General features: G+C 46.0%; 1 protein-coding gene across 1 annotated transcript in view; it reads right to left on the bottom strand.

The window, feature by feature from the left end:
• The window catches only part of LOC147433415 (uncharacterized), a 40,534-nt gene extending 14,935 nt beyond the window's left edge, over positions 1–25,599 (bottom strand). The window contains exon 1 of the mRNA XM_086492983.1: positions 25,445–25,599. Within this exon, the coding sequence (XP_086349109.1) occupies positions 25,445–25,488 (44 nt within the window). The 5' untranslated portion in view covers positions 25,489–25,599. The remainder of the gene's footprint in view (positions 1–25,444) is intronic.
• Between the last annotated feature and the right edge of the window lie 344 nt (positions 25,600–25,943).

Raw genomic sequence — 25,943 nt, 5'->3', positions numbered from 1 at the left:
ACCTGTGTGGCCATAGCAGGAACTTGTTGAGAAATCGGGGTTGTAGTTGTAGCTGTAGCTGGAACTACCTGTGAAATGGCTACAGCTTGGTATTTTGCACAAGAAGGACATAGTGTATGTACCACCGGAGAGAGGTCCTGAACTGCTGCGGTCATATCATTTGCCTCTTTTAACTGTTTTTGCTGAGTGTGGACAATATGTTTGAGGTCCACTACCTGTTGAGTTAAGATTCTTATGCAATCTTGAGCTGTAGCAATGAAATTGTCCCTATCCATCGCTCGTTGAAGATGCGTTTGCACTTCCCTTGTCATACCGTCATAGCAAGCGCGATGCATACCGTTGGCACCTTGCAATAAGAGGGTTGCATTGATAATCGTCGAAATGGCTCTTGTCTGCCTCTAAAAGTCTGTCGGCCTGAGGCGCAAAAGTATCATACATGTCATGCTTGTCAGATGTAGGCGCCCCAAAGCTAGATGCCCCTGTAGTATCCTTCGGTGCCCCAACAGTAAGAGTAGTACGTGGTGTTGGCGACACAAGTGGAGGTTGTGTTTTAGTGACTGCAACACTACTCACAAAAGGTGGCGTGAAAGTGGAGGTGGCCACAGAAGTAGACATACGCACTACTAGTGTTGTAGTATTGACGTCCGAGATTTTGACCTGTGATTCTGAGAAAGGTAGTGTTGCCACCTGCTTAGATGAATCTTTTTGTACCTTTGCCCTCTTGCGCAAGATGCCTTTCCCTTTGGCCTTTTGGGAACGTTCTTGCTCTTTTGGATCATCTTGAAGGGTGAGAACTGCTTTTGCATCTGTCTTTTGCTGCATAATCTGTACTACCCAATACATAATAGGCGCTGCATAGCAATTGAACCTTTCCGCTTTGCCCTTACGCTGAGTCCGAAAACGCTTTGCCTTGGCCTGTAGCGCTTTAAACAGCAAATTGTGAAATAGAGGGAACATAGCTTGGCAGTAGAGATATTGGAAGACAAATTGGTCTGAGCCAAATTTTGAAGACCCAAGTGTATCAGTTCTAGCTTCTACAACCTGGGCCTCCTCGGAAACTTTGACCTGTTGCAAGTCAGCTACTGCTGCCAGGAAGGCTCCATCAATGTCCGAAAGCATAGAGATTGGCCTATTCTTTGCACCATTTACGGGTGCGACATTTTGAACAGGTTGCTGAAGTGTTGGACCGGATGGTCCATTTGGCAAACTTAAACCCAGGGCTGCTCTTTGTGCTCGAGTGAGCACCCCAGTAGGCTCTGCTCCTTGTTGTGGCTGAACTGTATGTGTAGCAGGTGCTAGCTGAGGGGTGGTGTTCACTGTGATTAGATTGATTTTCGGGAATGTAAACTCTTGTTGATTTTGATTTGGGCCTGAAGATGAGGATGCCCTTTGTTTGGGACAATCTTTACTGTAGTGGTCCTTAGACTCCGGACAATGTCTGCAAGGAGGAGACCCTTCAGGTAAAGGACACTTACTTTGGTAATGCCCATATTCACCGCATCTGTAGCATAGGATTGGCCGATAAGACGGACGAAACGGGGGACGAGGTGGTCGCTGCTCTTGTTGTTGCATGGTGCTGGAGGCTGAGGTGTAGAAACTTTGGGGAATTGAGGGAGTACTGGCATGATAAAAACTGTGGGGTGAAAGTTGTTGTGCATACCTTGCTGCATAGGGGGTGTTGTCAGCAGAGGAGGCAACGGGTTTTGATGGCCGTAGGGTGAGACCATATTGGATGCAGGTGCTAGCCCTTGTTGGAGAGAAGGACCTAGATTTTGTTGTATTTGCCGCAATCCTTTGATATAGTAACAATCCTTATCTTCGTGTCCAAATTTTTCGCAGAAGTAGCAATAAGCCCAAACGACAGTCCTGTGGAGGATGTCCAGGAGAGCGACAAGAGCTGCACCATACCATAGCTTTGGTCTCCTGCTGAGACCGAAGCTCTTCTAGTTCTCTTTTGATTTGATCGAAAGCCTCCAGGTGCGATGGTTTCTCTTGTCTCAGAGAGATTGATTTCTCTTCTTGGAGGGCGCGTTGTAGTTTGAGGGCTTCGAGTTCCCTACGCAAGGAAGTCAAAGGATCAACAGGACTTCCTTCGGTGAACACAGAGGGAGTATCTATGTGAGGAGAGTTGTTGAACAGCTTCCTAGCCCCCTCTATTCTAGTAGCAGCTGCGATGAATTCCTCCAAAGTGGCGTCAGGTCGGAGGCTCTCCCGGAGTTTTTGCTGAGAGGTTTTTGGAAGCGCCTTCTCCACCCACTTCTTAACCATGAATTCACCGAGTTGTTGGGGAAGCTTGGCAACCAGAGACTTGGTTTTGGTCATAAGCTCCGCAAAAGTCTCCTCTGGCTGGAGCACCATGCTGGACAACTCATCCAACACTTTCTCTTGGTAGTCGCCCGGCATGAAAGCTGCACAAAACTGTTGTCTTAAGTCTGTCCAAGTTGCAAAATGATTCTCTGCAAACTCGTTGTACCATTTGTCTGCTAAGCCGTCCAAGGTGGAAGGAAAAAGTACCAAATAAGCATCTTCCCTGTTAAGACCACGTCCTCTACAGAGAGATACGAACCTCCATGCATGGTCGTCCGCATCTTCCGAGGAGAGTCCTTTGAAGGTGGGGAACTTGATGTTTACCTTGGCCAACACGCTAGCCAACGCCTCCATGGCCCCTTGTTGTAGCAGAATAGGAGAGAGCTTTACTGGAGAAGGTGATCTGGAAGATGTGGAACCTGATGAAGGAATGGGGAATGAAGGAATGGGAGATGAAGGAATGGGGGGATGGCGTATGTGGAGGTAAGGTTGATGAGGTTAATGGACTTCTACTAGATATCACCAGGCGTCTTCTGTTATAGTGCTTCAGAGGGCTTAGTAGTGCGCTTTGACGCTCAACTGACCGCCTTGTATGTGTCATGGAGTGAACAGTGAAGAGCACAGGTCTAACACAGAACAAGTGAGGATAGAGGCTAGACCACCTGGTCCACGACCAGTGACTAGACCACCTAGCTGGCAGGACGAGGAGGGCTGGACCAGGACGAGAACTAGACCAGGACCAAAGACCAAGGACCAGGGGCGAGGACCAGGACTTGGACCAGGGCGAGAGAGGACCAGACTTGCAGACTATCTACACAATGTAAGCAAGCGTGCGGAGCTAGGTAACAACCGATTAGCTTCACGATTCTATCTCCACAAGAGTGAGACTTCCTTTGAGGTCCCACCGTGATCGCCAAAAATGAGAGCACCTGTCACCAGCGTGTGACTACTATCTATCCTTTTTCTTGATTTCTTTCTTATTACTTATTTACTTTCACTTTTTAGAAACACCCCTCGGGAAATCTAACTGCCCTGCATTGCATAGCTAGTGTGGAACTGTCCAGAGGGAGTCCGGGCCTGAGGGCAAGAGAGCACTAAGGTTGGACAAGGACTATGGTTAGCCAAAGTAGGGTCATTGACTAGCCAAAGTGGAATCCTTTGCTACAGAGGCTACATTTCAGTTCTGGATGTGGCCGCAGTGTACAAAGAGGGTCGGATGACCTAGGAAGATACAATGGCAGCATCTCCTAAAATTTAGGGAACTGCTATTTTGGGACCTGAAAATGTGTTGGCGTCATTACCTCCGGAATGACAAGGGGAACATTTTCTTACTTTGCCGTGAAGTCAACTGGGCAACCGGTTGGGAGATTTTTAGGCGGCAACCCCGAAACGGGAAAATGCTTGTAAATGCGCCAAGTGGCACATTATGGTGCACTTTCCTCATGCAAGAGAAGGTGGCGCTGAATTTTAAGCTGGGAGAGGCTCATTTGCTGATTTTGTCACAGGTTAAGAGCTATGGAGTGCTTGCTTTCCCTCCTATGTACAGTGCGGTGCCAAGAGTGATGCCTTGCACGCTACGCATTGCCCTCTCTCCCCCCTTTGGCAGTATGTTATGCCCCTCTAGTGGGCTTTTCAATTGACCAATGTACAGTTGTGTGGGTTCATACGCGATTGCCGAGGCAAGAGCTTCTTGCACAGGTACTGGATTAGCTAGTGGCTAATCCCCCGCAAGTACTGGTGAATTCGGAGAGGTTTCACGCTAGAAATCTCGTCCGATTCAAAGGGCAAGTAGCCCTACAGGTGCGGGAGCTCGAGGACTTGCTACGGATACGACCGGCATGCGAAACGGAGCCCGAAACAGTGAATTACAGCCTGCTGTGTATTTTTGCAGGTTTAGGGTTTTGGCCCTTAACGGTCCCTAATACCCCCAGGAGGTTCGGGGACGCGAGGGGACCGCTGTACAGGTGATCTGGCGCATTTTTAGGGCTGAAAACAGAGAATTCAGCGTGCTGCAGATTCTCGCCAGGTTTTGCAAAGTGCCCGTATGCGTCGGGAAAGTCAGTCAATGCGTGGGAATACTGACTGTGAAGGGTCCTAGTACAGCTATGCTGCCGAAATCAGGCCGGAACAGTTGAAATTCAGCCAAGTTTGTGCGGGGCAGCTTGTAGGGAACCACAACGTTTATTCCCTCTTTTGAAGAATAAAGAAATACCGAAAGGGGCGCTTAAGTTAGGGGCCAATCTGGTGTCAGTCTACTCATACAGGTGCAATCTAGCAGCCTGCATCCCTTTCCCCTTTGTTGTGTCTTGAAAGTACAGGTAAAGTGGGCGACAAATTAAATGGGTGAGAGCAAATAAGGTAAGTCTACCGCCCTTTTTGAAAGTACAGGACGGTTTCATGGTTCCATCGACGGGATTAAATCACTTTTTCCCATAGAAGTGAGCCTTGGTCAGGTTGGGTTTGAAGACACAGGGGATCATAGACCAGACACAGGGAATTGTAATTATGGCTGACAGACCAGATGATGTGACTGAAGAGGTTTCCTCTTCACAGGGTCAACAGACACATGAAGTGGGTGAGTCCTCAAGACCACCACAGACGGATGATGATATATTCAGGACCCAGTTGGCTACTGCTGTGGCTATGTTCACACAAGTAATGCAGAACCCGAGGTTTTTAGCCTTTCTGCAACCTTTTGTTCCGTCTCAGCAAGTTGGGTCACTGGATCATATTCCAAAGCCTATTAAGGCTCGAGCACAGGTGATTCATATTGCACAGTCAATGGAAACACCTGTACACTTGACGGAGAACATGCAGTCTCCACAACCTGTGCCTAAGGTGCAAGAACAGGTGGCTGAGATGCCAGTCTTTCAAGCTGTACCAGTTCAGCCAACCACTTTTCAGCAGCCTATAGCTGGTTCTAATGGGCAGGGAAGCAACCTACAGGCTATGCAACAGGTCTTCCCATCACCTTCAGTACACCCTGGCTATTTTGGAGGTGGATCGGTATTCCAGAGCATGGCTGGTCATGCACCTGGAAATCAGTTTTACACGCCAGGGACAGTGTTTGGGGGTACTCAAACGATGATCCCTAACCCCATGTATGGTGTCACGGGCATGCTACCAAGGTTTCAGAGCACTCATGGCCAATTTGGGATGCCACAGGCAAATTTTGGTATGCTAGAATTACAAATCAGCGGCCAAATATGGCATTTCCAGGTCAACTTAATTGCGGTCAAGGAACACAAATGAACCCTAACAGTGTTCCCATGTTTCAGTCACTTCCATATGACAGTGGCAAAGGTGTGACTTTCACGACCTTTACAGGGTTTGATGACAGGAAGAAGGCTCTCTCATTCCTCCAACAGTTTGACAAGGCCTATGCAGGGGGAAACTTTACAGAGGCTTCAAAGGTCCGCAAGGCAGCCACTTTCTTGACAGGGAATGCGGGACAATGGTGGACAACTTTATTGCTTCAAGGGCAAGCTGAAACCGGCCTGTTCAATCCAAAAAGGGCGGTAGACTTTACTTCAAACCTTGATTTAGCTTTCACCCATTATTAGTCGTCTATTTTACCTGTACTTTCAAGACACAACAAAGGGGAGAGGGATACAGGCTGCTAGATTGCACCTGTATGAGTAGACCGACACCAGATTGGCCCCTAACTTAGGCGCCCCTTTCGGTATTTCTTTATTGTTCAAAAGAGGGAATAAACGTTGTGGTTCCCTACAAGCTGCCCCGCACAAACTCGGCTGAATTTCCACTATTCCAGCCCGATTTCGGCAACATAACTGTACTAGAACCCTTCACAGTCAGTATTCCCACGCATTGAATGACTTTCCCGACGTATACGGGCACTTTGCAAAACCTGGCGAGAATCTGCAGCACGCTGAATTCTCTGTTTTCAGCCCCGAAAATGCGCCAGATCACCTGTACAGCGGTCCCCTTGCGTTCCCAAACCTCCTGGGGGTATTAGGGTCCGTTTAGGGCCAAAACCCTAAACCTGCAAAAATACACAGCAGGCTGTAATTCACTGTTTCGGGCTCCGTTTCGCGTGCCGGTCGCATCCGTAGCAAGTCCTCGAGCTCCCGCACCTGTAGGGCTACTTGCCCTTTGAATCGGACGAGATTTCTGGCGTGAAACCTCTCCAAATTCACCTGTACCTGCGGGGGGATTAGCCGCTAGCTAATCCAGTACCTGTGCAAGAGGCTCTTGCCTCGGCAATCGCGCATGAACCCACACAACTGTACATTGGTCAAATGAAGAGCCCACTAGAGGGGCATAACATACTGCCAAAGGGGAGAGAGAGGGCAGTGCGTAGCGTGCAGGGCATCACTCCTGGCACCGCACTATACATAGGAGGGAAAGCAAGCACTCCATAGCTCTTAACCTGTGACAAATCTGAAAATGAGGCTCTCCCCTCTTCAAATTCAGCGCCACTTCTTGTTGCATGAGGCAAGTGCACCAGAATGTGCCACTTGGCACATTTACAAGCATTTTCCCGTTTCGGGGTTGCCGCCTAAAAATATCCCAACCGGTTGCCCAGTTGACTTCACGGCAGAGTAAGAAAATGTTCCCTTTGTCATTCCGGAGGTAATGACGCCGACACATTTTCAGGTCCCAAAATAGCAGTTCCCTAAATTTTAGGAGATACTGCCATTGTATCTTTCTAGGTCATCCGACCCTCTTTGTACACTGCGGCCACATCCATAACTGAAATGTAGCCTCTGTAGCAAAGGATTCCACTTTGGCTAGTCAATGACCCCACTTGGCTAACCATAGTCCTTGTCCAACCTTAGTGCTCTCTAGCCCTCAGGCCTGGACTCCCTCTGAACAGTTCCACACTAGCTATGCAATGCAGGGCAGTTAGATTTCCCGAGGGGTGTTTCCAAAAAGTGAAAGTAAATAGATAATAAGAAAGAAATCAACAAAAAGGATAGATAGTAGTCACACGCTGGTGACACAAGCTCTGTCCACATGGATTTATTTCAAGCAGATTTTTGCAACAGCATGGTTATCTGATGACTTTTAAGCAGATGTCATGACAGAATGGCACCAGCTTAATGCTGCCACTTGCAAGAATCTGGATGACTACAATCGGAAGTTTTGGAAAGCTATACTTCCAGTAACTTCCTATAGGTTTGTGCCATTGACAGAACAGATTGAAAAATACTGTTGTGGCCTACCCAAAGGATTGAGAAAATACTGCACGAAGACCAAAGTCACTACTTTGATGCAGCTCATCGAGGTAGCAAACACTGGTAATGGTTTGCTCAAGGGAGAAGATTGTGAATTCAATACTGGCGTCAAGAAAGGATCAGCCAAGAAAAATTCAGCAAAGAAGTATGTTCCCAAGGAGGCTCCGAAAGTGACTCAGGAGCCCGCCAACGCAAAGAAAGACAAAGCTACGGCTGAATCAGAAAAGGGACCAGTGAAGAAATCGAAAAGACGTTTTCCTCGCAAGTCGGAAGAGCAAAAAAAGGTCCTGAGGTCAGAGAACAAATGCTTCATCTGTGAGCAGCCTGGCCACATTGCTTACAATTGTCCTACAAAGAAAAGGCCAGCTGATTCTGAAGACAAGGAGGACAAGAAAGGAAAGAAGCCCATGGCTGGTCTAGTGCCAGATATGGTGGATGACAAGCCAAATTCAGATGCAAGTGAACTTTGCAGAGCATGGGGAAAGGTCAGGGATCAAACAGTGCTTATCTTCTTTGATCCAGGTGCCAAAGCCAACTTCATTTCCCCAGAATTGGCTTCAAAGCTGGGAATCAGACTTAAAGAGATGGGGTATACAATAGAGGCAGGTTTGGCATGTCCTGGCCATACAGAGGCTGTGACACCCATCATTGGAAAGTTGCGCCTACATATCTAGTCCTATGTAGATGCTGAAGAATTTTACATCATGCTAGGTATTCCTTGGTTGTTTCGTGTACAGGGAATCATGGATGCCTACAACAAAAAGATCATTGTACAGAGCAGGGGAAAGACTCACATTCTGGATGTAAAGCTTAAAGGGGAGTCTATTCCCACTGTATCAACTTCTGCTATTACTTCTGTAATGAAAAAGCATCTTTCTGCGGGGGTCTTTGTTCTTCGGTGTCTTGAGGTTCTTGAGGTTCTTGAGGGTTTTCTTTCGCTTGCAATCTGTGTTTGAGAAGGATCTTCTCTTCACCCGAGTTCTGCTCTTTTCCGCGGGCGCACCCCTTGGCGGCCTTGCGCTCACACCAAGGTTGCTTTTTCCCACCTCACGTTGATTGGCCGGCCGCTAAGTGCACGGTCCGCTCTCAATGAGTGAAAAGAGACACAAGGGGAGGCTGGACAAGCCCTTCTTTCTTGGGATTCCTGTCACTCTTCAAAAACACGATTAGGAATCGACACGCCCAAGCAAACTTGGATTTGTGCGACCGCAACAAGCAAAAAAAATTCTTGTGATTCTTGTGGTTCTTTCCTTGAGTGATATAGAACACTGCCAAAGCTCTAATACCAATGTTAGGTGCAGAGGAATGAATGTTTGCGCTTTGCTCAAGATGAGTGCTCCGAACTGTGCTCAAGGTTCCTTTTACTTTTATGGAAGGGAGAGCCTTCCGTTCTTAATGAGAGAATGCTATGATCACAAACAAGGTGAATGGACACTGTGCGTGCAAGTGTATGAGACTGAGAGATAGAGAGAGAGAAGAGAGATACGACACCAAAGACGTTGTAAAACCCTCCTCCAATGGCCCCACTCTCGTCGGCGAGAGTGGTCTACTTATGATTGCACAAACTAGTACAAACTGTATGCATGAGACTGATGCAAGTCTAGGCTATGTCGGCGATGACGACGAGACTGACCTAAGGGCTGAAATCTGCAATCTTTCTACTGCTATCCAAAAACGCTATGGGCTGAAATCTTCTACATTCCAAAAACGCTGATTTTGGGGCTGTTTTTTGAAGGTCTTTGTCGCTGAAATTCTTCAAATTTAGGGCTGAAAACTGAGGTTCTTAAGGGCTGAATCTCAGGGTCCTTCCAGGCTCAATCTACTACTCCTTTAGGGGCTGATCTTGCAGGCGCTTCATCGCTGAAAACGCTGCATTGTTGTGGCTGAAAACTATGAAAACGCTAGGTATGTTGAGCTTCTTCAAAAACGCTAGGAGATGGGGTCTATGGCGATGGATTCCTGATGCAAAAACGCTAGGCTAATGCACTCCAAAAACGCTAGGTTGCTGAGGCTGTGGATGAAGAAAACGCTAATGGGGAAGGGTTCTTCTTTGCTTGGAGGAAATCCACCAAGTTCTTGTTGGAGAAGTTGCCTGTTGAGCTTGGCTCCTGTTGCCTCTTCTGCCAAATAGTGCTAGCCTAGGTTTGCTTATATACAAACTTAGCAAAATTGCCTTACCTACTTTCCAACAAAAGTCACTTAAAAATAAAAAGTGAAAAATGTCAAAAATAGGTAAAATAGGCTAAATGCACTCGAAAATTCCCCTGAAGGATTCTGATGGGAATGCTTATGATCATGCTGTGTGCAACCAGAGGATATGCATCTATACTAAGTGACTGGGCATGCACGGTCTGCGAACAGACTCACAAAAGTGCCACATCACTTCTAATCTAGACTGACTGGATTGACTGAACCATGATCACTTGTCCACGGACACATAGGGTTGGATGTGTCACGTGACATTATACTTCCAAGGGTTTTTTCACCAACAATCTACGTCTCTTGTGATGCCTACGGGAGGATGTAATGCCTACAGGCCTATAACTTGGTTATGTAATACAAAGGATCAAGCCCTGTAACAAACTTGGACACTCCAAGTCAAGAATCAACCGCGACAGCACCAAATAACCACTTCAAAACAATTCACAGATCACAATAGATTTGCACTGGCCCGGCGGAGTTCCGTGCCTAGAGATATTGGCCCCAAAGACTGGCGCCCCTTTCGGTATTTCTTTTTGTATTAATCAATCATCAAAGTACAAGAGAGCGGTTAGGGTTTCACTCTCAGACTCTGCGTCCAGATGCTCTGAGAAGTGAGGCCCTCACCACTAATTTAAAGGTTACAAGGGATGCCCAAAAGCAGAGCCCCAAAAGCTTTTAAAATCAAAAGCATCAGTTCTCTCTCTCTCTTAGAGAGTCTTTTCTCTTTTTTTTTTATAAAAAAAAAGCAAAAGCAAAATTCGCGTCGCTCATCATTTTCCAAAAAAGAAATTTAACGATTTCCGGAATTTAGGGTTTTTGGCAAAAATTAGGGTTTGCAGGAATTTTAGGGTTTCTGGCAGAAATTAGGGTTTCTGCTGTCCGCCACGTCATCACTTTGTGACATACCCCCCTCTTGAAAGCATTGTAATCGACCGCGATTACGCCTGCAAAACCGACAAAAGCCATAAACCGTCTTAGCAGACACTGACTGTTAGTACCTACGTACTAGGAACACACATCTAGCACATGTACAAAATCGACAGTCACATCACACGACATCACAGGACATCACCAGACATCACAGGACATCACATGACATTCAACATTCATTCGGATCTTAGACCATGATTTATCGGCAATGTAGCTAGCAATCACATCTAGGTCCAATCGGGACCTCATCGATGTCCGATTGACTAACCCCTATTGCAACCATGTCTATTCGAGATCAATCAGACCAAAATGCTGCAGTCATTTCGGCTATCAGTTCCTGCACTCACAAGAAGTCAAGAACAAATCAGTATCATAATCAGGAATTCCATTTCATAAAGTCATCCAGCAGAATACTGTCAGCTCTCAGTATCCCTGAAGCTCAAAGAGACATCAGTGACTTTAGTATCAAAATCGAGGCATCTGTTGACAAAGGAGTGGAGCGACTCCCCTCTTGTGCATCCCACTGCACCAGATCTTCGGCCAAGCTGAGTTTCTGGGTTCCGTTTGGAGTAGACTATGCTAAACCAAAACATCGAGGTAAAGTTTCACAATCCGAGGAGTATCTGCTAGGTCCTCCTCCTCCATCCACTTCGCATCAAATGCAGGAAAGTTCTTGAACTTAACCAAGAACCCGCCTTCGGACTTTACCCTTCTTCGTATCATTATGTGCCAAAATTTGTTCAGGAACAAGGATCTCCTCGTTTTCTTCCACTTTGGGTTGCTCATCAGGCTCCCCATCATCAGGCACATCACCCTTAACAGGGTTCAAGAGACTCACATGCAATGCATTATGAATCCTCCAAGTATCTGGCAGGTCCAATCGGAAGGAGACATCATTTATCTTGTCAGTAATCTGGAAAGGTCCGTAGTATCACATACTAAGCTTTGGAAAAAGCCTCTCCTTTCCCTTTTTTTTTTCTTAGGCGTGCCTTCTCAAAAGTAAGAGCACCCAATCATCCTCCTTCAGTTTCCAGTCGCGACGATGGCGATCCGCTGCCTTTTTCTGTCGTTCTTGAGACTTCTGTAAAGTCTCGTGAACCTTGGCAAAAGCCGTATCCAAATCTCGCGAATATTCATCCGCTTCAAATTTCTAATCTTTCGTGCTCAGGAAGGATGGAACCTTCGCAGCAGTTTCAACAATCTCTCATGGCGTCTTCCCCGTCGAAGAGTGTATCGTGTTATTGTAGGCAAATTCCACCAAAGGTAAGTTCTTTTCCCATTGAGTCTTCTGATGCGAGATACAAGACTTCAATAAATCTAAAATCACTGAATTGGCAATCTCAAATTGCCCGTCAGTCTGCAAGTGGAACGATGACGAGAACTGCAACCGCGTCCCAATGTTCTCCCAAATTGCCTTCCAAAACAAACTCATAAATCTGGGGTCTCTGTCGGAGACAATCATCTCAGGCGTGCCATGTAATCGGAAAATCATCGTGATCATTCTGTATTCTCGGGAGATAAAAAAAAATGAAATCCATTTCAATATTTTCCCAGGGGCGGGTGGGTGGGTATGGGTAAAGGCTGTAACAATCCCTGTGCCTTATGCCTGTCAAACTTGACCTTCTAGCATACCAAGCAACTGCGCACAATTTCTTCCACATCCTTCTTCAGTCTCCGCCAAAAGAAATCTCTCTCTACCCCTTTCATGGTGGTAGCAATGCTGCGGTGACCCGTAAAAGGTGGACAGTGGCAATCAGTCATAACCTTTTCCCTCAACGGCTGTGTAACGCACAACATAGTCTTTTTCATCAAGTAGCCTTCCCGAAGGGAGTATCCAGCTACTGTCTCCCCATCCCGTATCCGTGTGAAAATATCTGCAAAATCTGTATCTGTGGCACACTGATCGACCATATCCTCGAAGCTCCTATGATGTATCGCGGAAATAGCCAGAACCAACGGTTTCCGAGACAAAGCATCTGCCACCACATTCTTCTGTCCCTGCACATGGACAATCTGGAAGTGAAACTGTGACAAGATGTTCGCCCACCGCATCTGCTTTTCCGAAAGCTGCTTCTGTGACAAGAAGTAGCGCAAACTCTGATGGTCTGTAAAGACAATAAAATCCGCTCCGAGTAGGTAATGCCGCCACTGAGTAAGAGCATGGATAACCGCCAAAAGCTCTTTCTCATAAATCTGTGCTGTCATCTCCGGCCTAGAGAACAAACGGCTCTCGTAAGCTATGACATGGCCTTCTTGCATCAAGACCGCACCCAGACTACGACCACAAGCATCACAATATACTTCGAATGACTTCTGCAAGTCTGGCAAAGTCAAAATAGGTCCTGTAGTCAATTTCTCTTTCAATGTCTGAAAGGCAGTCACCTCTGTGGGTCCCCACGAAAAAGGTACTCCTTTCTGTGTCAAGGTATGCGAAGGGGAAGCAACCTCTGCAAACTTTCGTATGAACCGCCTGTAGTATGAACATAGTCCCAAGAAGCTTCTAACTTCATGGACATTCCTCAAATCGGGCCAATCACGGATAGTCTCTATCTTGGCCGGGTCCATTTGCACTCCTGTTGTGTTGCTGACACAATGTGTCCCAAAAAGTGTATCCATGGTAGGAAAAAATTCACTTTTCTTTGCATTAATCACTAGCGTGTGATCTCGTAATGCCTAAAAGACTTGAAGCAGATGATCTCTGTGTTCTGCCTCATTCTTCGAGAAAACAATGATGTCGTCAAAGAAAGTGCCAACAAATAGCCTGTACTCTCGAAAAATCCTGTCCATCATCCGGTTAAATGTCGCAGGAGCATTGGTTAAGCCAAAAGGCATCACCAAAAACTCAAATAACCCAAAAGTCGTCCGAAAAGCTGTCTTGTAGACATCTCCTGGCGCTATCCTGATCTGATGATATCCACTCTTCAAGTCAATCCTGCTAAAGCACGAGGATCCCTGTAACCTGTCGAGTATATCATCGATCCTAGGAATCGGAAATCTGTTCTTGATGGTGATTTCGTTGAGAGTGCTATAATCGATGCACATTCTCCAAGATCTGTCTTTCTTCAAAACCAACAACACTTGGAGAGCAATACGGTAAAGTACTAAGCTGGACAAGACCCTTTTCCAAGAGGTCTTTCACTGAGTTCATAATCTTTTCATTCTGTACTCGGCTCACACGATAAGGTGGCCGATTCGGTGGCGTGCTTCCAGATATCAGATCAATGGTATGATCTTCAGGCCCTCTCAAAAGCAATCGGCATGAGCGTGGAGAAAAAAAATCTTGGCGTTCTTTTCTTCAGGTCAAAACATATTCAACCTTTATCCATCGTTCAGTTCTCCCAAAAGAATGAGTAAGAAAACTGAAGTTCATCAAGTACAATCTCTAAGCCCTTCATTTATCAAAGTCGCTTTCTCGGCCCGGTAGTCAACCATGGCGTAGTTCTTGTGGTACCAAGGGATCCCGAGTAGAACGTCACTCACGTGCCCTGAACACCCCTGTCATTGCAAACGAAGTTTGCCAATGCTCGGTGTAATGGCAACATCCCATCCGGGTGCCAGTCGAACTACCTCCGCCTGTGGCGTCAGTCTGTCGGGCGCAGTTCCAAATAGAGCCGCCAATTCCAAGTGAAAAGAAGTTGGCCTTGGCTCCTTCAAAAGAGCTTCCTGATCCTTCACTTTGCCTCGAAAGCGGCAAAGTTTGTACTTTCATTCATTAGATTCGGTGCAGGTCCCATGCCATGTGGTACCAAATCTGCTTTTCTATCTGCCTTTTCTGCCACATTCCTCAGCTGCTCTCAAACTCTTAGGCTTGTCGTCGTCTTTATCATTCTGTTCTTTCTGTGCCTTTTTAGGGCACTTCGCGGAGATATGTCCAGTTTCCCCGCATCCAAAGCACTTCCCCTCCCTGATGAAGCGAGCTCTCTCCTCAGGAGTAAGCTTGGGTCGTGCATCCTTTTTTTTTCTCTGGGTTGCTCTTTTTCATTCTACTTTCATTCCCAGAAGTCTGTTTGGCTCGTTGTGTCATGGCCTCATCTGTGGGGTAGGTCAGACTGCCAGAGTGAATGGCAAAGCCCCGCTTCGCATGACTCATCAACTCCTGAATAGAAGCTGACTTCTGTTCCAAGCAGTGATCTCGGATCTCTGTAGGTAGACCCAAGGTAAACCGCTCAATTTGTTCTCTGAACGAGATCTTCTTGAATGAAGAGGCGGGTAGAAAAGAGCTCCAGAATCTTTCACAATAAGAATTCACTGTATCGCTCTCCGTCATCCGGAGATGGTTCCAAGCAGCTCGTATATCTCGCTCAAACTCTTGAGTCAACCAAGAAGAAATAAAAAGCCTCTTGAATTTCAGCCATGTAACTGGCACAGTCTTGCTTAATAGAAGCGTGGACCACCAAGTACGAGCATTCCCCTCAGAGTAAGAGGCAGCTCTCCGAATCTTGGAGTGCTCTGAATAGCGTCCTCCCGCGAAAGCGATGTCAAACTGCTGTATAAGAGACAAAGCCTTCGAAGCATCTGAGTATCCTGAAAAGTATCAAACTTGATCGAGTGGCCACCTTCCTTAAACTCTCGGACTTTCTTGCTGTTATCTTCGAGAAAGTCATACTGGTTGGCTTTGTAAAAATTCTTCTTGTTCGCATAAAACTTTCCGTCATCGGAATCTGAGCTGTCTGTAGACGAGTCCTCAGTAGAACTGTCAGTCTCTGGGCGAGATGTAGCCTTCTTTGCCTTTTTCTTGCCCGTTCCGAAGCTTTGTGTCTTGCTTCGCTTTTTGCTTTTTTTTCTGTCTTCTTCGCTCTAATCCGAGGAGCTAGAAGAACTGTCAGAAGAAGAAGAAGAAGAACTGGGTACTCCTTCAAATCGAACACGCTTCTTCCGTTTCTTTGCTTTGTCGAATGTCGACTGACGACCCAAATATCCCGGCAAGTCAGTACCTTTGTTCTGCTTTTTGCCGTGCTTTTTGCCTTTCTTTTGCACGTCGAAAAGCTGAGCAATCCGTGCATCAACCACGTTCTCCAGTTCCTTCTCCGTATATTTCTTGGAGGTAGAAGGTTTCTTGAGAGCGGGTTTCGGGAGTGGTGTTGTGGTTCTCTGCCACTCCATCTGTACCTCTTTCAAAGAGGTCTGGTTCATATATTTTACCATCTTCGGGTCCTTGGCAAAATTGAGCATCATCTTTGTTGCATCGCCAATCAATTGACGACGCTCCATCTCTGTTTGCTCCGCCTGAGTAGGCCGAGGCGGGCCATACTCTCTGTCTGAATCTTCGTTGTGATCCCAGCCCGCATCTCCAGATGCAGAGGGAGTCGACTGATCATTGCCTGAAGCCATAGGTGCCGCGGAAAAAAAAAATTCGGGGATCGGATTTCCCGTAGAAGAGAAATCGGCCGTGCTCTGATACCACTGTAACAAACTTGGACACTCCAAGTCAAGAATCAACCGCGACAGCACCAAATAACCACTTCAAAACAATTCACAGATCACAATAGATTTGCACTGGCCCGGCAGAGTTCCGTGCCTAGAGATATTGGCCCCAAAGACTGGCGCCCCTTTCGGTATTTCTTTTTGTATTAATCAATCATCAAAGTACAAGAGAGCGGTTAGGGTTTCACTCTCAGACTCTGCGTCCAGATGCTCTGAGAAGTGAGGCCCTCACCACTAATTTAAAGGTTACAAGGGATGCCCAAAAGCAGAGCCCCAAAAGCTTTTAAAATCAAAAGCATCAGTTCTCTCTCTCTCTTAGAGAGTCTTTTCTCTTTTTTTTTAATAAAAAAAAAGCAAAAGCAAAATTCGCGTCGCTCATCATTTTCCAAAAAAAAATATATATATATTTTTTAATAATCCGCCTCCGCGATTTCCGGAATTTAGGGTTTTTGGCAAAAATTAGGGTTTGCAGGAATTTTAGGGTTTCTGGCAGAAATTAGGGTTTCTGTTGTCCGCCACGTCATCACTTTGTGACAAGCCCTCCTTTTTCTCTCACAGAGAGAGAGAGAGAGAGAGAGAGAGAGAGAGAGAGAGAGAGAGAGATGAAATGAAATGAAATGTTATATTAACGTCTTCAAAAGGCCAAAATGACCTATGAGACCAGAGCGTTACAATGTGGTGGATCTGATGCAAAGTCAGAGTACTAAAATGAAATGAAATGAAATGACAAAAGGATGAGATATAAGTACTATAAAATTCTAAGCTTGTAGGTGTGAAATAAGCAGCTAGCCGGGATAGCTAAACCACAAGTCACAAGAGATCCAACATTGGTCGCTGGCGAATCTCATCAATCTCTTCCATGGTCAGGAGTCTGACTGAGCGTCGTACATGTCGAGCCAAAGTGAAACGGATCCTCTAATGTAGCCTCCGTCGATGCTATGTAGTCTTCCGCATTCGTGGGCGTTTGGATCTCCCCAATTCAGTCGATCGGTCAATAAGTGTCCTTTGGTGTGAGGCAACAAGATCTGTTGTGGTAGTAGCTCCTCCAGGTGTCCAGTGTCTGCTCTAAAGAAGTCTGTGATGTGTCTCTAAAACTGGCTGACCTCTCCTCTCAGCAGGCTAGCGACAGCAAGACCAGCAGATCCCCTAGCGTTAGCAGATTTCCCATAGCAGACAGAATTCTAGCGTTTTTGTAGCAGCACGCAATCTAGCGTTTTGCAGTTCCTCCGTGACGGCGTTTTCAGTTTTCAGCATCAAGACACCGCAGTAGAAGTCCCAAACCTCGCAGATCTCACCTTCCCGCAGCAGATCCTCGCCGCGTGGTCAAATTCAGCGCAGTTTGCAGATTCAGCCGGGAAAACGCAGATTTCAGCATCTGTGTTTTCAACGCGTCTTCGTTGCATCGTCGTCATTGACATCGTCACCGACATAGAGTCAGAATTCAGTAGATAAAGATTTGCAAATTTCAACCCTTAGCATTCTCAGATTTCAGCCCGTCTCGTCGTCGTTCTCATCGTCGTCGACATCGTCGGCAAGTCCAAAGCATTGTAGAGATTTGTGCAATCAATAGTAGACCACTCTCGCCATAGAGAGTGGGGCCTTCAGAGGAGGGTTTTGACAACATTCTGGTGTCGCATTCTTCTCTCTCTCTCTCTCTCTCTCTCTCTCTCTCTCTCTCTCTCTCTCTCTCTCTCTCTCTGTCGCTTCATTCATAGTGTTCACCTGTCACGTGACACATCCAACCCTATGTGTCCGTGGACAAGCTACAGCACGACAAGGGTTCAGTCAGTCCAGTCAGTCTAGATTTAGAAGTAATCTAGCACTTTTGTGAGTCTATTCGTAGACCGTGCATGCCCAGACACTTAGTGTAGATGCATATCCTCTGGTTGCACACATCATGATCATAAGCATTCCCATCAGAATCCTTTAGGGAAATTTTCCAGTGCATTTAGCCTATTTTCCCTATTTTTGACATTTTTCACTTATTATTTTTAAGTGACTTTTGTTGGAAAGTAGGTAGGGCAAATTGAGTAAGTTTGTATATAAGCAAACCTAGACTGGCACTAAATGGCAGAAGAGGCAGCAAGAGCACGAGTGCTCAACAGGCAACTTCTCAGCAAGACCTTGGTGGCAGTATCTCCTATAAGAAGAGACATCATCACCTAGCTTCATCTCTAGCGTTTTCAGCAGGAGGCATCATCACCCTCATCTGCATCAGCCTAGCGTTTTCATCATGAAGACCTTCACCGCAAGAAGTCCCACCACCTAGCGTTTCCAGATGGCAACCCTAGCGTTTTGCACACCAGATCGCCCTCCCTTTCTGGCTGGCGTTTTCAACAGTAAAGCAACATCGAATCAGCATTTTCAGCCATAAAAGAAGTTCAGTTTTCAGCCCTAAAACCTGCAGAATTTCAGCGACAAAGATCATCAGAATCAGCCCCCAAAATCAGCGTTTTGGATTGTAGCAGATTTCAGCCCATAGCGTTTTTGCCATTTGGGACAGAAGATAAAAGATTGCAGATTTCAGCCCTTAGGTCGGTTTCGCCATCCCCGTCGTCATCACCAACATAGCCTAGACTTGCAACAGTCTCATGCATACAGTTTGTACCAGTTTGTGCAATCATAAGTAGACCACTCTCGCCGACGAGAGTGGGGCCTTCAGAGGAGGGTTTTACAACGTCTCTGGTGTCGTATCTCTCTTCTCTCTCTATCTCTCAATCTCATACACTTGCACGCACAGTGTCCATTCACTTTGTTTGTGATCATAGCACTCTCTCATTAAGAACGGAAGGTTCTCCCTTCCATAAGAACAAAAGGAACCTTGAGCACAGTTCGGAGCACTCATCTTGCGCAAAGTTCAAACATTCATTCCGCTGCATCTTACATTGGTATCAGAGCTTTGGCAGTGTTCTGTATCACTCAAGGAAAGAATCACAAGAACCACGGAACTTTTTTTTGCTTGTTGAGGTCGCACGAACCCAAGTTCACTTGGGCGTGTCGATTCCTAATCGTGTTTTTGAAGAGTGTCAGGGATCCCAAGAAAGAAGGGCTTGTCCAGCCTCCCCTTCTGCCTCTTTTCACTCATTGAGAGCGGACCGTGCACTTAGCGGCCGGCCAATTGACGTGAGGTGGGAAAAAGCAACCTTGGTGTGAGCGCAAGGCCGCCAAGGGGTGCGCCCGCGGAAAAGAGCAGAACTCGGGTGAAGAGAAGATCCTTCTCTAACACACATTGCAAGCAAAAGAAGAACCTCAAGAACCCTCAAGAACCTCGAGAACCCAAGATCCTCAAGAACCCAAGTTCCTCGTGAACTTAAGAACCAAAGATCATAGTGCATGGCCATCACTCGAAGCAGAATGGATACTTCGCTTAGAGATGATGAGCATGAGAGAGGCGAAGAAGAATTTTCCCCATCGAGAGGTTTTCCCGACCCTCCCCCTTCCCCATCTACGTCAAGGATTGCACTAACTCCTATGGAGGCTCTGGACCAGTTGTTTATGGAAAGGAAGTTAGAACGCGAAGCAAGAAATGCAGAAAGAATGGCAGAATTTGATCGTGAATGCAAACAACGAAAAGCAGAAATGGATCGCAGACACGCAGAAAGAAGAGCAAAAAGAAAAGCAGAAATGGAGCGCAAACACCAAGAAAGAATGGCAGCCGCCGTCAAAGGAAAGAGCGACCAACACATGAAAGAGTTCTTGCGACTCTTTTCTCAAGTGCAGGCACAAATGCAAGAAATTCAGGCAAAAGGAGAATCTCTCAGGCTCTTCTTCTCCAAAGCATGATACACAAGATTTGCATGATGATTTGCATGATGATGATTTGAATGCCAATGATTTGCATGATGATTTGAATGACAATGATAAGCATGATAATTTGGATGATAATGATGAGCATGATGATTTGCATGATCAAGATGTGATTTCTCACAAGCATGATGATTTGCATGAAGATGACGTGATTGTTCACAAGGATGATCTGTTAGTTGATGCTTTTTCTAGCAAAGCTAACCTCGTTGCAGGTTCGATCAATCACGAAGGATCGATCTTGGCTCTCGAGTCGAGGTCCAAAGAACCCCCTCAGGGAGAACCGATCTTGGCTCTCGAGCCTAGGTCCAAAGAACACTTACAAGAAGTACTATGTGTTCAACTGATTTGTCCGCACGCATTGTACGAGTGTTTCATTCGTGATCGTTTCCTGCATTTTCGTCAGCGTCTTTATGTGGTCCCTTTTCCTAGGCATGACGTATTGTACGTTGAGCACGTTTCACTCATGGATGAGCACAGAGCATGCGGATTGTTCATGAAAAGCTGAAAAGTATGCATTCAAGGAAGTCACATTCCATGTCTCTTTCTTGGCATGACACAGTTGTAGAAAGAGCACATGAAAGTATGAGCACAAAGCATGGGCATTTCCGTTGTGAATTGCCACAATTGATTGCTTTAGATCATAAGAGAAAGATTCAATCTCATTGTTTGCGTGTGTGTGGTGAACGGTTTGGCACTCCGTCTCTTTGTTCATCTACATTGCATGCACAGTCTTTTAATAAGACAAGATTTTTTCCACTCACTTTACATGGAATAGGTATGTTCATGGTTTTGTGTTGGAAATGGTTTCAGGAATTTTCAGCCTAGAAGATTCTTGAAGAAGAAAGAAGCATGACTCTAACCGAAGTTCAAGCATTGAAGGAGACTCAAGAGACTTTGTGTCGCTTTCGGCGCGGCCCAAAGAAGCAACCGTTGTAGACCTTTATGAAGTTCAAGTACCGCACGACCAACACATCAGAGTGGGCCGACGAAGAGTCCCTTCCAGGATTTCCGATGTTATTGGCGATCTCCCTCGACGCCATACAGTTCGGTACCAGTACCTCACTTTGAAAAGCAGGGGATGTCACGTGGCACATCCAACCCTATGTGTCCGTGGACAAGCTACAGCACGACAAGGGTTCAGTCAGTCTAGTCAGTCTAGATTTAGAAGTGATCTGGCACTCTTGTGAGTCTATTCGTAGACCGTGCATGCCCAGACACTTAGTGTAGATGCATATCCTTTGGTTGCACACATCATGATCATAAGCATTCCCATCAAAATCCATCAGAATCCTTCAAGGGAATTTTCCAGTGCATTTAGCCTATTTTCCCTATTTTTGACATTTTTCACTTATTATTTTTAAGTGACTTTTGTTGGAAAGTAGAAAGGGCAAATTGAGTAAGTTTGTATATCAGCAAACCTAGACTAGCACTAACTGGCAGAAGAGGCAGCAGGAGCACCAGTGCTCAACAGGCAACTCCTCAGCAAGACCTTGGTGGCGGTATCTCCTCCAAGCAAAGACATCATCACCTAGCTTCATCTCTAGCGTTTTCAGCAGGAGGCATCATCGCCCTCATCTGCATCAGCCTAGCGTTTTCATCATGAAGACCTTCACCGCAAGAAGTCCCAGCACCTAGCGTTTCCATATGGCAGCCCTAGCGTTTTGCACACCAGAGCGCCCTCCCTTTCTGGCTGGCATTTTCAGCGGTAAAGCAACATCGAATCAGCGTTTTCAGCCATAAAAGAAGTTCAGTTTTCAGCCCTAGAACCTGCAGAATTTCAACGACAAAGATCATTAGAATCAGCCCCCAAAATCAGCGTTTTGGATTGTAGCAGATTTCAGCCCATAGCGTTTTTGGGACAGCAGATAAAAGATTGCAGATTTCAGCCCTTAGGTCGGTTTCGCCATCCCCGTCGTCATCACCAACATAGCCTAGACTTGCATCAGTCTCATGCATACAGTTTGTACCAGTTTGTGCAATCATAAGTAGACCACTCTCGCCGACGAGAGTGGGGCCTTCGGAGGAGGGTTTTACGTCTCTGGTGTCGTATCTCTCTTCTCTCTCTATCTCTCAGTCTCATACACTTGCACGCACAGTGTCCATTCACTTTGTATGTGATCATAGCACTCTCTCATTAAGAACGGAAGGCTCTCCCTTCCATAAGAACAAAAGGAACCTTGAGCACAGTTCGGAGCACTCATCTTGAGCAAAGTTCAAACATTCATTCCGCTGCACCTTACATCACCACTTTGTTTTTGTTCATTGCACTCTCTCACTAAAGGAACGGAAGGCTCTCCTCTCCCTTCCGTAAGTAAAAGAAATCCTTGAGCACATTTCGGAGCACTGATCTTGAGCAAAGTTCCACATTCACTTCCGCTGCACCTAACAGTTCTTGATGGTGATTTTATTGAGAGCTCTATAATCAATGCACATTCTCCAAGATCCGTCTTTCTTTAGTACTAGCAAAACCGGAGAACAATAAGGTGATGTGCTAGGTTGGATGAGATCCTTTTCTAGAAGTTATTTTACTTGGTTCATTATTTCTTCATTCTGGGCTCGGCTAACTCGATAAGGTGGCCGGTTTGGTGGTGTACTACTGGGAATCCATCATGTGATCTTCAGGACGTGAAGGAGGCAACTTGCCTAGTAAGCCCTCAGAGAAATAGTCAGCCTGAGCTTGCAGAAAATCTTGTTGTTTTCTTTCGAGGTCTGACATATTTGACCTTTGATCATCATTCAGTTACTTCAAGAAAATCGGGTAAACAAAAAAACTAGATTTCATCAAGTGGGACGGACTCTCCTTTCAGTTTTCCATCAAGCACAATCTCTTTGTCCTTCTCATTCTTCAAAATGGCTTTCCTTGCCCTATAATCGACCACAACACTGTCCTCGGGGAACCAAGGGATTCCTCAGAGGACGTCACACCCTCGAAAGACATGATGTAAAAGTCCTCGTGCCCTAAATACCCCTCACAATGCAAAGGTAGTTTGCCAATGACAGGTGTAATGGCAACATCTCGTCCAGGTGCCTCTAGAACAACCCTGGCCTGTGGCCCCATTTTCTTAAGCGTAATTCCAACTCAAGCCGCCAATTCGGTTGAAGTTAGCCTTGGCTTCTCCATCAAAGAAGATAAAGGTTTCCTAGTCTCGCACTTTGCCCCATGCTGTGCAAAGTTCGGTATTTTCGTTCATCTGATCAAGGTCGGCGGTTCCCACAAAATCCGGTACCAATCCTGCTTTCGTCTTTCCTTTTCTTCCGCGCTCGACTACTGCTCTGTAACTCTCTCTGGTTCATCTTCTTTTCAAGAGTTCTCTCCAGCTCTTGCAAAAGCTCTTTTTGCAAGTACAGGTTCCTCTTGTCTGCAATTGTCTGTCCTTTCACCTTTCCTCTTGATATGAGAGGACAATTGGCCTCATGCCATCTCAAATAAACCTCATCAATCAGGTAATTTTTCAGGTGTTTCGCAAATCTCGGGTCTCTAGAGTACTTGATCAATCTTTTCACACATATGTCAACTTGCATTTGACGTTTATACTCCATTTTCTGGCAAATTTTTCTACCAGGAATTTGTACAAATCTTCATTCCTTTCTTTAGTTCCCGCACCGGATTTCAACTTTTCTCTGCCTACTCACTGTGTTATCTCTGTCAGATTCTCCGTGAGAACCCATGTATAATCTGGGGTTCTTTGACTTATGCCCTGAAAGAAAGAGCGATGAAGACGGGAGCACACCCGATGCGCTATGTACGAAGGGTGCGAGTGAGTAATAAGTCCGGAGTCAGGACACGAAGATTCTTTCACCAAAAAAAAACTGTGTTGCAAGAAGGATCGGATCCTCCGAAGAAGAAGAATCTTTCTGAGCTCTAATACCACTGTAACAGGCTTGGCCACTCCAAGCGTGAAATCAATAGCAACACACGAACAGAAACTTCAAAATCACTCAACTTTAATAGAGAGAGAGAGAGAGTCGACACTGCCCGGCGGAGTTCCATGCCCGGAGGTACTGGCCCCACAATCTAGCACCCCTTTCGGTATTTCTTTATCATTAATCATTGCAAAGTACAACTCCCGACGGGACCTCTATTCTAAAACTCTGCGTCCAGATGCCCTACAGAGTGAGGCCCCAGAACTCTTATAAACCTACAAGGGATGCCCCAAAAGCAGTAAACTCAAAAGCAAATTGTCCCAAAAGCATCTGGTCCCAAAATCTGCCATAAAAAACAGCCAACGCAAATTACCGAATTCCGTACAGCCTGCCATGTCTTCAGTTGCCAGCGCATAACAGGGAAATCCATATTGTTTGCCACATCAGCCTGTCAGCGCAAATCCCGGGCCTGTCCATACAGCCTGCTGCCACGTCAGCTTTCCTCTCTCGCGGGCAGTACTGCCACGTCATCATTTTGTGACAACAATGCAACTTATGACGTCATACAAGAAGAGTCCCTTCCCCCCCAATATATATGGGGAAACAAGGACTCAACCACGACATGAAACAAAGGAAACAGCCCCTCAGTTGCATTGGAAACCGCAAGCACATAGAACCACACTAGACACATGGCATATCACTATATACATGAAGAAACTATCTCACATAGGCTCGACAGCGCCACAAAACACGCCTCTGGGAGAATACAGCCTTCACAAGGAAGCAATAAACTCTAAGAGTTGCTCCATTCGTCCCTTAAAAATGATCAGTTGGGATATATCTAATCTTCTGCAAAGCTAATATCTCCACCACAGTTCCAAGCGGTGAGACCCCATGGTGTCTCAGCCCGTCCCTAACAAAATTATCCTTGCATGAAGAAGTAAAACGAGGGGGGACGAGCCAAAGGTGATCCAACCTCAAGCCTGAAAACTACTATACCTGCTTGGTATGTCTTATAATGTGCTTTGTACCATAACTTGCAGAGAAGAAAATGCATAAAAGCTCTATCCTGTTCCTCATCTAGAAGAAAACTACACACTCCAGCTTCTCGATTTCTTGCTCACAATTACCTGATTGTAATGGAACCCTTGTATCCAATGTAGGTCTAACAAACAAAAGCAGTCTGAAATTCATGTTTTGTGACATCTACGCCCGACATATAGGTCCGCATCGAAGTATTATATGGCATGCAAAGGAGACAATCGCAGGCCTTGCCTGGTCAAACATGATCTCGCAATGCCAAGCACTCCTTGGTGAACTGCTCATTGGAATTAAGTAACTTTGATGTTCGACCAGCTTTGAAGAAGCAGTTATCTTATTTCCTACTTTCTCCAGAATTTGACGACTATTTGTGTCAGTCTCTTCTCTCTCTGATTTAGACCACTGTCTTTGTTTAACTGACAGCTTGTGTACCATCAAATTTATATTCAGTGCCAAAGTAGATGCTCTTAACTATTGAGGTGCAAAAATGTATCTTTGAATACACCCAAGGTCTCCCCAGATGGCAGATGTTGCCAAACTGTCCCAAAAAACGAAAGAAACTTTCTAACATAGATCAAGACTTGATCTGGTGTTGTTAATGCGATATGCCGCGATAGCTGTTTGCAGAAAGGCAATGGGGAAGAAACAAGCACGCAGTCCATGGATCGTACCATTTTGCAGAATTGAAGGACCGCCCAAACACCGCATCGAACATTCTGCGTCAGTTCGAGAGAGGGCGCAGACGCTGGATGTAGCTTTTCTTCCGCGCTGCGCCGAGAGAGAGAGAGAGAGAGAGAGAGAGTGGAACACAAGTCGACGAAAAGTACCGAAATTCTAAAATCAAAGGCCATTGGACGAAAAGTACTGAAATTCTAAAATCAAGGGCGGTGATAATTTGAGCAACTTTCAATTTTACCTCTTACTAGGGTAAAGGGGCCAGTCGTGGGCCAGCTAAGAGGCGCTGGACATAGCTCCCTCCCCCGATATCAGATTCAAGTCGGAGGAGGCACAGAAGATGCGTGCTGAAGAGAGGGTTTCGTCGCAAAAATCTGAGCGCAATCTGCCTACGAGTGCAGAATAATATATAGTGTAGCGCATTCTCCAATGCAAAATGAAGCTTCTGACGTGTTAGAGACAGACAAGGCCCAATAAAAATCAGTTTTTCAGCAA

The sequence above is a fragment of the Adiantum capillus-veneris genome, chromosome 20 (genome assembly GCF_014529385.1).
Source record: "Adiantum capillus-veneris isolate H3 chromosome 20, ASM1452938v2, whole genome shotgun sequence".
NCBI lineage: Eukaryota > Viridiplantae > Streptophyta > Polypodiopsida > Polypodiales > Pteridaceae > Adiantum > Adiantum capillus-veneris.
This window is presented reverse-complemented; position numbering and strand designations above follow the sequence as displayed.